The 14208-nt window shown below is 31.4% G+C and overlaps 2 protein-coding genes across 3 annotated transcripts; one reads left to right on the plus strand and one right to left on the minus strand.

Annotated features, from left to right (window-relative positions):
• The first annotated feature begins 1652 nt into the window (after positions 1–1652).
• On the plus strand, positions 1653–3758 carry LOC105787678 (protein SHORT-ROOT). The gene has a single exon (XM_012614179.2). The coding sequence runs from the start codon at positions 1948–1950 to the stop codon at positions 3520–3522; it is 1575 nt and encodes a 524-aa protein (XP_012469633.1). The 5' UTR covers positions 1653–1947; the 3' UTR covers positions 3523–3758.
• Positions 3759–8560: 4802 nt separating this feature from the next.
• On the minus strand, positions 8561–11229 carry LOC105787679 (hypothetical protein). Of its 2 annotated transcripts, none has more exons than XM_012614180.2 (3): positions 10830–11229; positions 9928–10430; positions 8561–9582 (listed from the first exon to the last, which is right to left on the minus strand). In XM_012614180.2, exons 1-3 carry the CDS (start codon positions 10888–10890, stop codon positions 8731–8733), a joined length of 1416 nt encoding a protein of 471 aa, XP_012469634.2. In that variant the 5' UTR covers positions 10891–11229; the 3' UTR covers positions 8561–8730. The 2 variants fall into 2 exon arrangements, with proteins under 2 accessions (XP_012469634.2, XP_012469635.2); XM_012614181.2 differs by having other exon boundaries at positions 10848–11227.
• Positions 11230–14208: the final 2979 nt, after the last annotated feature.

Consider the following 14208-nt stretch of genomic DNA (forward strand, 5'->3'; position numbering starts at 1 on the left):
TATAACAACATTTGAGATTTAGATTATATTTTGATAAAATTTACAAAAATAATTTTATTTATTAAAGATTATTATCATTTAATAAAAATATAATTAGTATATTTTTATATAAAATTTAAATATTTTATTGAAAAATATCTTAATTAAAATTTATTATTTTATTTCACTTAAGAATAAAATTAATTTTACTAAAATTTAAGACACTGAGTTATTATAGAGATCTATTTTAATAAAGAGTGTATTTCATACTTTATGATTGTTGTTATAGAGAATAAAATTATAACATAAAAATCAGTTATAAAACAAACTTGAATTGTTATAGAAAGGGTATATTAATATTTGTTGAATCAAATAGTGAAGAACTTGATATCCTTAATCAAGGTTTCAAATTTGATTCTCGTAGATGAAGAAAACAATCGGAAAATACAATGACATTGAAAAAAGAAAAGGGGTATATGCATATCTATTTTTTAATGACTACAGTCAAATAGTAAGAAGTTCGATGTCCTAACTCCCCGAGTAAGGTTTCAAGTTCGAATATTGTGAAGAAAGAAAACAACGTTGCTAGAAAAACTTTATTCCCCCGTTTAAAGGATCTAATTCAACCTCACTTGAAAGTTTATCAAAACTCAATACAACTATCAAACACCGGAAGATGTCGAACCGATAAGATGTATATACTATTGGATGATAAAGGAAAGGAAAGCAAGGGTGCAATGCATATGCCCCTGGGAAAGGGTAGTAGTGTTTTGCAATGGAATATAGTATACAATAGTATTATTATAATGACAAATTGGTAAGAGTATGGGATATAGTGTAATATAATAAATTAGGATAGAAAAAGGGTAAAAGAAAAGTATAAAAATTGGCAGGGTTTTGTGAGGGATTAGGAGGCAAAGAATGTGAATAGAGAATGGGGTATTGTATTGTATTGTATTGGATTGATGATGATGGTGGTGGTGGGTTTTGGTGCTGCCCATGCACGCCGGCAGCTTTTACCCTCTTTTACTCTCTTTCTTAACCCCCCCATTTCGCACGCCTACACTCACTTCAATCTATACCCATCACTCTCTCTCTTAAAATATACATTATGAAAACTTAGGGTTTAATTGTAGTTTTAGCCCCTCTATCATGTTGAAATTTATAATTTAATCCATTTTAGTACAATTTGACATGATTTGATTGTTTTTCTTTTTGTTAATAGGTCTAAATTGATAAACCATCGTAATAATTTGAACTTAGTACTAATATTATAAAATTAAAAAAGTGATCATTAAATTAGAAAATAAGGTTATCCAACTAATCCATCTCATGACATCCATTCTTTTTCTCACTTTTGCATCCAAATCTAAAAATTTATAAATTGGTTCGATTGTCAATTTTCTTCTCAATTCCAAATAGTTTACTTAAAAGTGGATTAAATCTTTTATTAAAATCGATATTTTATTCAACCCAATGATTCGGTAAAAATATTAAAAATAGTAATAAAAAATAAAACCCAAAAAATGCTAATAAAGCCCCTATCTGAGTCAATTCCACCATGGAATTTCTTTAAAAAAAAAAAGAAAAGAAAAACAAAAGCATGCCCTAAAAGAAATAAGCTAAGCTAGAAAAAGAAGGCATCACCACTAACCGGCCACCTCCATCGATTATACAAAAAGAAAAGCATAATTTTGACTGTCACGACATAGATTCCCCAGCCCTCTTTACTTTCTTTTTCTTAATTCTATTTATTTTTATTTTTATTTTTATTTTAAAACCCAATTAGCAAAATCATATAGTTTTAAGATCCCCCCCCCCCTTTCTTCAATCTAGTATATACTGTTAGAACAAAAAAAAAAAACATAAACTCTCATCACTGTTATAGCTGTTCCCTTGCCCCGACAACCTTAAATCCAAAGTCTTAAAAATTTCTTTGATGTGGGTCTTGTTTTTCATGTTTTTTTGATGGATACTTTGTTTAGGTTAGTAAGTCTTCAATCATCTGATCAATCTTTGAATTCTAGTAGAACATCAAGCAGTTCTCGATCTTCAAAACAAAACCATCGTTACCATCATCATCATCAAGAAGAAGAAGATAACGAAGAATGCTTCAACGTTTTCATGGATGAAGAAGACTTTTCTTCGTCTTCTTCTAGGAATTATTACCCTTATTATCCTTACCAGCAACAAAATCAGCCCCATACCCATTCTTCCTCCGTCGGAGGCGGCGGAGGTGGTGGTGGTGGAGTAGCAGCCGTTACGACTCCCACTAACACTTCCACCCCCACCACTACTCATGCTTTTGAATCTTCTGATTATTCAACTGCTGCTTTTTCTTTTTCATCTCCAGCTAATGATTTGAACAACTTTGATTTCTCCGGCAAGTGGGCAACCGATGTGTTGTTGGAAACGGCGACGGCTATTGCTGATCGGAACAGTGGACGTGTTCAACAGTTGATGTGGATGTTGAATGAACTCGGTTCACCTTACGGTGATATTGATCAAAAACTGAGTTCTTATTTTCTTCAAGCTTTGTTCAGTCGTATGACGGATTCCGGTGAGCGTTGTTACCGGACGTTATCATCGGTATCGGAGAAAACATGTTCGTTTGAATCAACGAGGAAGATGGTATTGAAATTTCAAGAGGTAAGTCCATGGACTACTTTTGGTCATGTTGCTTGTAATGGTGCAATCATGGAAGCTTTTGAAGGTGAAAGTAAGTTACATATAATTGATATAAGCAATACATATTGCACTCAATGGCCTACTTTACTCGAAGCCCTAGCTACCCGTAGTGACGATACGCCGAGTTTAAGGCTTACAACTATCGTCACCACCAAAAACGGCGGCGTTTCAACATCCGGCGGTGGAGCCGCCGTCCAAAAAGTGATGAAAGAAATAGGTAAAAGGATGGAAAAATTCGCTAGATTAATGGGAGTTCCTTTTAAATTCAATGTTATACACCATACCGGTGATTTATATGACTTAGATTTATCAAACCTTGATGTTAAAGACGATGAAGCTTTAGCCATCAACTGTGTTGGCACATTACATTCGATCATGGATACTCGTCGGGACATCGTTATATCGAGTTTCCGGCGATTACAACCGAGGGTAATCACCGTCGTAGAAGAAGAAGCCGACCTCGATATCGGTGTCGATGGGGTCGATTTCATTAAAGGTTTCCATGAATGTTTAAGATGGTTCAGGGTTTATTTTGAAGCTTTAGATGAAAGTTTCAATAGAACAAGCAACGAAAAGTTGATGCTTGAACGAGCCGCCGGCCGGGCCATCGTTGACTTAGTGGCTTGTTCGCCGGCAGAGTCGATAGAGCGGCGTGAACCAGCCGCGCGTTGGTCAAGGCGGTTCCATGCAAGTGGGTTCAGTCCTGTGGGTTTGAGTGATGAAGTGTGTGATGATGTGCGCGCCTTGTTGAGAAGGTATAAAGATGGTTGGTCGATGACACAATGCCCTGACGCCGGAATATTCTTGTCGTGGAAAGATCAGGTGGTGGTTTGGGCCAGTGCATGGCGGCCTTGACGACGGCGACCGGTGGCAGATGGCGTTTTTCTTTTCTTTTCCTTTTTGTTGCATGGCAAGGGGAGTGGTTCACACGTGTGTTATGGTTTTTTTCTCGTACGTGTAATGTGGATTGGCGTATTTTTTTCTTTATAATATGGTATTGGGGAGTGCCAAGAATTTGCTTATTTTCAATAGGATTGGGAGTAATTAAAAATTTATTTTCACTAATTATAATTAAATATTGTTCTTTTTTATTTTTGTGATTATTTTTATTATTATATAGAATTTTTTGTGTTTTTGCATCAAATGAAAATTTTAATTTTCTTAATTGGATTACTAATTAAATTAAATCTCATAATTTCAAAAGAAAATTATAATAATAACGATATTAATTGAATTTATATAAAATTTTCGACTCATTTTCCTATCAAAATTAAATTTTAATCGATACCACCAACTTAATTGGACCCCATATTTGGCCTGCACAAATTGAAGACAAAAATAAAAAAATTTCTTAGCCTAAAACATAAGGTTGGTGTTTTGGACTAATTAAATAATTAGCATTACTAAGTAATCTTTAATTTATAAATCATTGTTTGCAAATAGGTCCAAATTTAAAATGGGTTTGGTATTTGGTGTAAAAGGGTGATATCAGCTTATGAAATTTTAATCATTTTGATAATTAAAATAAAGGGTTTAAATTTGTAAATTATCCATCTCAATATAAATAGAAATAGAAATAGGTCTTTATCTAGTTTAGAGTCTTAGGACGGCCATTGGTTGGGGGATTTGGGTTCCAATTAGGGGATTTTTTGTAATTGTAGGATTAATTGAACTAATTTTAGATTTGTTTTATTTCTTTATTTCTTTAGTAAAATAATCGGGAGATAAAGGGTCATCCTAATTCGAGAACTTCAATTTTGACCAAAAAATTTACCATTATATTTTGTACCCGAAAAATATGTCTTTTTTTTATTTTAATTATAAACACAAATGAAATCAATATTTTCTTTTTACCTTTTAATTCTTAGAAAGGGAAAGCCTTTGGTTTTTCCACATATAAGTTAGCCCCCACCATAACCTAAAAAAGTGCATTCATGGTGGTGTGGTAACGTTAACAAGTGTTGCTTTTTGGCCCACACATAAAAGGAAAAAGAAAGTTAAGAAGAAAAAAATTTTAAAAAATAAAAACCCAAAATTTTATCGAATCGAATGAGTTTGTATTGAGTTCGAATTTTATAAATAAAAAAAATAACGTAGAATGAGTTTTTATCTCAATTTTTATTCAGAGTCTAACCCAATTTAATTTTAAATTTAATCAAAATCTAATATGTTTATCGAATACCAAATTGACTCGGACCCGAATAAATAAATAATAAAATTAAATATGTATAGTGGGGTAGCTTCTTTTAAGATGGTTCACATCTTTATCTTTTGATAAGACCCACTCTTTTATTTTTTTTCTTTTAAATTCTCATCTTAAATTATTTTTCCTTTCTATCTTTTTGTACTACTTTTTTCTGATTATCATTTTTCCCTTACTTTCTTTTGCTTTTAGAGTTGATAATAATAATAATATTATTATTATTATTATTATATGCAACTACTCTACGTGTGTGTGGGTTTGAGTCGGTCCATATATGTTTGTTCATTAAGCTTTGAATTTGCTTTATGTCATTGACAAATGACCACCTAGCTACTGTATATTGGGACTCAATATATATATTTGATTGGAGGGCCAGCCTAAGTTTAAGTTAGAAGACACTAATCATATGTTCACAAGAAGATTATTCAATCAAATTTCTTTGATCTTTGGTTGTTAATTGGCCCTTTTTATATTATATAAGAGTTTAACTTAAGTTATTATATATATATATATATATATTAAAAAATTATAGATTTATCGAGAAGTATCAAGTGAAAGTCTGTTGGTTTTAGTTTTAATTTTTAACGTATAAACGAGACTTATTAAAATAAGCGCGCTACTAAATCTATTTGGACTTCAAGATGAGGAAAATAAACCATTTGAAACTTAACTTTTCATGCATCACTGATGCGGAAGGGACTCTTAGGGGTCTTTTGCAGTAGTTAATTGGTTGATCGTAGTTTGTTGTCAGTTGTCAAATTGGCGAGTTAGGATGCAGTTATTAATAGTTGATCAAAATTAATAGTTATTAGTAGTTATTGGCAATTGTCTTTCTCCTCCATTGGGCTTTATTCTTTTTTGCAACCGTGGTATTTGCGCAATAATTTATAGTGTTTTATTCATCATATATATTATGTATCGCATCTATATATTACTGTTATTTATGGTTCTTATAAATGAAAATACTTTTTTAAATATGATACACTCATTAACACCAAATTCTCTTTTTTCTTCAAAACTAAAATTCAATAAACATAAAATGCTAAATATATCTGATTATAAATACAATTATGTAGAATTTTCTAATTGAGATGAGGGAAACAAAGCCACATTACCAATTTTAGATTTTGGATGAAAATCTTCATGTATTTTCTCAGGGTAAATTATAAAATGGTTATTAAACTATTGCATTCGTTTTATTTTGGTCACCAAATTATTTTTATTTTATTTAGTCACTAAACTTTTAAAAATCAAAATTCGATCACTCAAAGTCGACTTGGGTTTTTTATTGGTCTAATAAAGAATTTAGCTCTCTAATGTTTACACATTATATCAATTCAATCCTAAATATAAAATATTCAACAAATATAGCCCTCAATGTTTACAAAAAAATTATTTTAGTTTGAATTCTAAAAAATTAATAAATTTAGCCCTCAAATTTTATAAAATTTTCAATTTAGTTTCAATTCTAAAATTTTAATAAATTAATTTTGGTCCTTTACAAAATTAATAATTTAAGCTTCTTAACCCAAAAATCTTAGTTTTAGGTTTCAAATTTTATAATGTTATCTTACTCTGACAAAAATTTCGAGCATCGTCTTTGGCATAAATTATTTTTATATACACTATTTACCAACCCAACACATGGAAAAATATAGTAATGACGTTTAAAACGTTACAATTGATGAAGTAAAGTTGATTACAAATCTTTGGTAGGGAAACCAACTAGCTTATAATTAAAAAAAAAAAAACACTACCAAGCAACAAAATTCAATACTCCAAATAGAAAAAGGAAAGTGAGCTCAAGTTGCTATCTTCAGCTTCAAAACGGAAGATAAAATTATGGAAAATAGATTGTTTAATTATAAATATGTGAATTTTTTTAGAATTCAAACTAAAATGACAAATTTTGTAAACATTGAGGGCCAAATTCATTATTAGACAAGAAAAAAAAAGGCTATATCAACTTTGAGTGACCAAAATATTTGATTTCGAAAAGTTTAGTGGGTAGATCGACAAAGTTAATAGTTCAATGTCCAAAATAGAAGGGAGGTAATAGTTTAGTGACCATTTTTGTAGTTTACCCTTTTTTTATTGGTAACGATGTTAATTTTTTAGTGTTGATTTGATGAAAGTTAATTATTAATATGATTAGGTTTGAATTTTTCATGATCTTGTTAATAGAACAAATTTAGTGTTAATTATTATATTGTTTATTTATGTGTTTAATTTGTTAAATACAATAGTTAAAGGTAGTGATTTTTTCAAATTAACCTTAAAATTTGAATTATACACACAAAAAATTAGCACTATTACCTTCCGATACCAAAATGTATAACTTTTTTCAAATATAAGTAACATTGGACCAGAAAAAAGTGTCTAACACAAGTACCAAATAATGTATTAAGCCCTTAAAAATATCATTTTTGATACGATAACTAGAACTACTTATAATCCTTCCCCCAATCCTTAAATTGGAGGATAAACACATTTCAACCCGCTTCTTCTTACACTGGTTTTAACTCTCTTTAAACCCACTATTAATTTTACAACTAATTTTAATTAGAAATTTTTAAACTTCTATAATATTTTAACTATTTTTTATTTTATAAAATTTAATATAATATAGAAAATAAGTAATATTTTAAAGTAGTTTGAGTTAAAGTTAAATAATTTTTTTAAAAAAATTAAATTAAAATCGAATCGCGGATAACAAAAGATCACCTGTCTCGTTAAATTGCCATCATAATTAGTTGAAGTTTACCACATTAGAATAATCATTATAATAATGATAATGCTTTAATTAGATTTATGGGGGGAATTAGGGAACATTTCCAGGGAGTTGTCTAAGTGTACATTCCAACACACTAAATGCCAAACTTAGGAATTATGCAAAACAAAATGTCCCAAACAATTTCCCTTCTTGAATTATGTTCCAAAATTTCTATTTATCCCCCAAAATCCTAATGTATAACCCTAGTTAAGGTTAGTCTATAAATTATCAATTTAGCTTCAAAATTACACTCGTTTTCCTATTTTGATACCTAAATTATCTCTTCATTATAGTTTTTGGTAAAAAAAAAAAAAGTGGATGATGTTAAAAAAATAGGTACCGCACCAAACTAATGAAAATGTACCATGTCTGACTTCTCTCATGTTGCCAATGACATGACCATTAATTAAAAGTTGTCCGACATTTGTTGGTATTAATCATTGACAGAATATTTTTTTTATTTTTTGAATTATTTTTATTTTAAATTGGTCAAATTTAACATCTTTGTAGTACGAAGTGTATGTAGAGAAATGTTTTCTTTTGGTTTTAATCACAGTTTAATTAAGATATTGGGACATTTGTATGTGAGAGAAAAGGCCACAAGCTTTGGGGTAATGGGGGACCTTAACTTTTTTCTTTCATTGTTATCGTATAGGACAACCTTGTCAACTTGTCACTGTAAATTATGGTCCTAAATCATTATCAAAACACCCCCACTTTTTCACTTTTTTCTTTTGGCCCCTTTTTGGGTTATTTGTTTCAACACCAATTTCCCTTGTTTAGTAAGGGAGACACTTAGAAATTTATTTCACAAGCAATTTCCATGTCCCCCAAAGTAGCATGAGTTGGCAAAACTTGTGGCACAAGCAAAATGGGGCCTTTCCCCCTTCTTTTGGGGCAAAAAAACATACACCAGATATATAAATATGTATGTATGAATGTATCAAGCCATGTACACTGAAATATTGAGGTGTGTATGCTCAAAAACAGCTTTGAAAAATCACGAGACAACGATGTGAATCGGTGGAAGAATAGGGGAAGAGCTTTAATGTACATATACGCTAGAATTGAAAGAAAAACGAGCAGATCATTTCGATACCTTCCAACTAGAGGGAAGTCTCCACTTCTTATGCCAATATATTGACACCCTTGGCCACGGTGGGAATCCGAAATTGTACTCGAGAGGACGGTCAGGAGGGCCACCGACTATTAAAGGTAACCATACGTACCTTGAGTTCCGTAATTCAGCTGGATTCCACCGATCTGCCATGAAGATATATGAACCTGGAATGCCTGGTAAAGGAACTACGAATGTACTTTGTGCGAAAAAAGTTGCTAGTCGGAACATTTTGTTTCCACCGATGCATGGGTTTCCCATTGTTTCCCATGGACCCATGATTGACTCAGCCGCATGTGCTAATGCTTCGTTTGGTGCCCATCCGGTACAACCTGATGTGATCATGTAATATGTTCCTTGGTACTTAAATAGAGCTGGGGCTTCTCGGTGTTGTCCAATCAAGATCCTTCGCATATCGGGTTGTACATCTAGATAATCACTGGTAAGTGGTCCAATGTGAAGTTCACTATTGTCTTGAGATGAATAAATTAGATACACTACACCATCGTCGTCCTTGAAGATGGTCATGTCCCGGCTGTCAAATCCATGGGGCCTTTGGCTATGGAGATACTCAAAAGGACCTGTTGGGTAATCACTGATAGCAATGCCGACAGAAGCTTTAGTGTAATTGGCATCATCAATATGCATCCACATTACATACTTCCCTGTTTTCTCGTTGAAAACAACTTTTGGCCGCTCCAACACGTTGGATTTGTGGAGATCGTGGGTCTCGTTTGTTTGTTCTGCAGCTAACACGATACCTTGGTTTTTCCATGTCCATAAATCCTTGGAAGAATAGCAACCGACTCCTATAACGTCAACCTGATTACAAGAAGGAAAACTTCTTAGAACTAAAGGCTGAAATAGGAGCTAAAAATGAGTTACATATTACTTGCATTTGGGCGGTTCCTCGGAGTTTAGTACTTCTAAAACAGAATTTGTACGAGTCACAACCAAGACCAATATACCTATGAACGCAAAATCCTCGATAAACATTTAGGTAGTTCCTTAGTCCTCAATGGTAATCACTAAAATCCTCAAAAAAACATTTCTTCACTAAACAAATCTTACATGTTCTGCTTTCGTTCTATGAATGCAAGCAACATATTCTTTAGTAAGAAAACAAGATAATAAACTCGGATTACGTATTCAAAATAATAAACTTACTCGAGCTGCGCCCCTTTTATAAGCACGGTATGTGGGTCCATCTTTGTACTCTCCATACCAATAGTATGTATTGGACCTTTCATCATATAGCATACCACCTCCATGAGCTTGAATAGGATTTCCTTCGGTATCCAACCAAATTTTCCCGGGATAGTAGTGATGGCTACCGTTTTCCACACCCTTTACTGGATCTACGGCACTTTTCATTTCCGGAAAGAATACATGCCGAATCTGGGAATTCTCATTGAGAAATTCATCGATCAGAGTGGCTGATCGCTTGCGTCTCCGTTTAGCAGCATGCGGAGATTTTTTCTTCTTAGGAGGTGGAACTTGAATATTCTCCTCCTCCACTTGTTCAAGTTCCCGGACTAACGGATGACGACTCACATGCAATTGGATATCTCCTCTCACTACATTTCTCCGGCTAGCAAATGAGTACAATTGGAGCATAAGAAGTAATCCCACCAAACTCCACACCATAGCTGACCTCGAGCATCTGTACCCTGCGCGGTTGGTTTCCTATATTTGTTAAAGTATTTGGCCTAAATATGAATTCCAACCATGTTCATCTACTCTTTATCCTAAATTCCATTGAAATTTATGCAGAACAAACCCTAAACCAATACTAGATTCAGAATCAACAGCAGCCAAGTTCAGAACATTGTAAGAAAATGCAACCTTTATAAACTCCTAATCATAAACAAAAAAGGATCAAATTGAAAGAAACAGAAATATGTAAATTTGCATTAATTTCACCATCTTTTCAGCATAAACAAGCACTTAAGTTCAGTATCAAATACCAAACTTTCAAATAATCAACTTTAATTGTAAAATCCAAAACCCCTATAGCAGATTCAAAGAGCATGCAAAAAAAAATGACCTTTGCAGAAAACTATCAATACCCAGAAAAGAAAATGAACCTGACAAAGCTCTATGAAGATTCCCAGTTCCAGATATGGCCATCTCTGCTTTACCCTGTTCTTCAAAGTTCCAAATACAAAAACCAGCAAATAGTAGGGAGGGGGGGGGGAACCAACTTCACAGAAAGGAGTAAAATTTGACAATAAGAAGAAGAAGACAAAGTGAGGAGAAGTATAGTAATTTAAAATAAAGATCTAAAGAAGGTTTCCTTGAAGATGGATTATGACTATTGAACAAAAAAAGTTCCTTTTTCTTTTTTATCTAGTTTTGTGTATGTTTTACTCTTTTCGCTATGTTTTCAACACAAAATCCCTGATTTTCAGATCAGATGTTAGATTTTAATGATATTTTGTTTGTTCTTGGATAACATTTTGAGCAAATGATGATTTTATTGATTTTGAGCAATTGATTATATGGCTTTTATATGTAATTATCAAGTGATTAATTAATTAAGGAGACTATTGGGTATTTTATAATTGTTAAGATTTCTATGCATGAGGTGTATAATTGACAGTTCAACAGTTGAAGACTTTGATGATTTTAGGGTTAAGAGCTGTCCAATTTTCCAACATTTACCTTTTCTTTAAATAATAATAAAAGGGTAATAAAGAAAAAAAAACAGAGGCCATTGCATAATTTTAGTTTTTTTAAAAAAATTTATCCTTTCATCTAAAAATTTTAAAAATATTATCAGCTAAATTTAATTAATAATATACAAAATAATGGTTAAAACAAATTAACCCTCAATGTGTAAACTGCAAAAGAAAAAAATCAAGACTAAATTGACATAATTTATAAATATTGAGGGATAAAATTGTTATTATGCCAATTTTAGAATCTGCCACCTTTAGCCACCTTGTGATCAAAAATACAAAATTAAATAGTTGCGTAACAAAAAAAATTACTAATAATCGAATGACTATCAGTATAATTTACCCTTAAAGATTTAGTGTTAAAATTGGGTCAACCAATTAGAACCGTAGATGCCACGTCAACTCATTTAGATCTACTCTCCCCCCCCCCCCACTTTTTTTTCTTTTTAAAATAATTCTGTTTAATTACATAGATTATTTCTAATAATCTTTCAATTTTGTCCAGTTTTATTCAAAAAGTATACAATACCCAATAAAAATATAACACATGTTTTATTTTTATTGGTTGATATCGTTTTGAGTAAACTTTAACAAAATTGATAAATAAGGATCACTTTGACAAAAAAGAACTTTAGAGAACCAATTTGAAAATTAGAGTATAGTTGAGAGGTCAATTTATAAATAAAAGCCAAAAGAGTAGGTACTTTGATCTCTAATTATCTTCCTAAACACACAAACTCACGTGCTCCAGACAGCTTTTTCATTCAATTTATTTAATTGTTTGGGTGAATTAATTTCAATTTATTAAATATTTAATTATCTCATGATGTCAGTTCTTAAAAGCTCAACTATATTCTTTAGTTCGATGTAGATTTAATTATTCGTTAATCATATAAGCATATATATATATATATAATACAAAGTGTTATGTGTAAATATTTGTGTTTATAGGCACTATGTTTAAATATATTTATGTTATTAGAGATTGTCCTACAGCAAAAGATACTTGGGATCAATTAATTCTAGTAGGAAGGCATTATTGGTTTTATTTTAAAGAGTTGTTGGAGTGGCTTGTGTCGAACTTGCAGAATCAATAAAGTATGTGCTTGGGTGAGGTGGATTGACAGTGTCTCTTTGGGATTATTGCTTGGCGTATTTGAAAGAGCTGAAACCTCTTCACATTTCAGGGTATTCCATGGAGTTGTGACGAAATTATCAAGGTGTCTTATAATTGGGCAAAACAAGATGCCTCCCCTAATAGGGCAACATCGCCCAAGTCATGAAGATCAAATTCATTTCCATCATCAGCAGGCAACTGGGTTTGTTTGAATATTGATGGCACCGTTAGGATTGATGTGGGTTTTGCTGCGATCAACGGAATAGTGCGCGGCTGTTAGGATTCATATCCATAAGGTGAAACAGTTTTAAGGGCCGTCAAAGACTACTGATCCTATTTTGAAGTGAGATGTAACCAATACTACGCCCCAATAATTTTAGCACGACTGTCATCGCCATCTCCTTAAAAGAGGATTTGTTGAATACGGTCCGAGAAGTCTATTGTTGGGATTCTGTTGATAGTAGATCTTGTGACATCGCCTTCAAAAAAAAATCAATCTCTACATCGCTTCCACCGTCAGAGCCAACAACCACCTCCCCAAAATCGGCGACGCCTTTCCCTAATAGCTTATCCTTCGATGACAAAGTCAAAATCGGGTCCAAATCCACTACCATGTCGACAGCCACATCGCCATTATGCTCCTTAAATATTACTTTCTTAGTATTTCGATCCTCAGTAGACCGAGAGTCATCGCCGCCTTCATCAATCAGAAAATTTGCCATTTAATTAATTAGTTATTTTCAAATCAAATTAACTAATGGATGAAATTTCAAAAACTTTGATCGAACTAATTTTAATAACAGACTGATTAATTGTATTAATTATATTTTAACCAAACTACACAACCCTAATTATGCAAATCAAGAAAGAAATTAAGCATCAACCGGATCCAACCCATTAGTAGTAGCAACTGACTGAAAATTCATTATTAATTAATTCTCAAGAAATAGAGCTAAACTCGAAAATTGATGTATCAATTTGTAAAAAGAAAAATTAAAATTAAACGAAAAATATGTTTTTTTGTCAATATGAAAATTAAATATTTACATAAGACTATAATATAAATATTTTTATTTTTATTTACAATTTCAATGAAGAAAAACATATATCAAATTAATAATTTTAAAATAAAAGGTATAATGATTTATTTAACCCTTTAATTTTACCAAAAAAATATTTTAATACCTTATTTAATTTTTGTCTCTCTTAATCCTTAAATTTGAGTCTGTTGCCAAATTTTTCAAAAATAGATGAAAAGGTTAACAAAATTTACGTGACTATGTATAATATTTTTTAAAGAAAATAAAAACAATTATTTGAAATATATGTATTTAAAGATTTTAAAGATTCTATAATGTTTTTATTTCTTACAATTTTAAAATAATTTTCTAAATTTTTGAATTTTTATTTAAAAATTTAATTAATTGTTGGTATGGTATACATGTGGATTTCATATCAAAAAGTAACATCTATTAACCATTTCATTTTTTTGAGATGATTTGATAAAAAAATATTGAGTTTGAAAGTTAAAAATAAATAGAAAGCTAAAATAACTTTTTTAAAATTAAAGGGCTAAATAAATCATTATATGTAATAAAAATAATGGTAAATTTAAATTAGCTTGATAAAATTTGAAACCCGTATTTTAAA

The sequence above is a fragment of the Gossypium raimondii genome, chromosome 2 (genome assembly GCF_025698545.1).
Source record: "Gossypium raimondii isolate GPD5lz chromosome 2, ASM2569854v1, whole genome shotgun sequence".
NCBI classification, from domain to species: Eukaryota; Viridiplantae; Streptophyta; class Magnoliopsida; order Malvales; family Malvaceae; genus Gossypium; species Gossypium raimondii.

What these genes read in the sequence shown, in the direction of transcription:
- LOC105787678 (XM_012614179.2), top strand. Translation starts at nt 1,948, where the DNA reads ATGGATACTTTGTTTAGGTTAGTAAGTCTTCAATCATCTGATCAATCT.
- LOC105787679 (XM_012614180.2), bottom strand. Translation starts at nt 10,890, where the DNA reads ATGGCCATATCTGGAACTGGGAATCTTCATAGAGCTTTGTCAGGTTCA. An exon ending in AGGTTCATTTTCTTTTCTGG is followed by an intron (nt 10,431 to 10,829) that starts GTATTGATAGTT and finishes CCAACCGCGCAG; the next exon opens with GGTACAGATGCTCGAGGTCA. An exon ending in ATAAAAGGGGCGCAGCTCGA is followed by an intron (nt 9,583 to 9,927) that starts GTAAGTTTATTA and finishes TCTTGTAATCAG; the next exon opens with GTTGACGTTATAGGAGTCGG.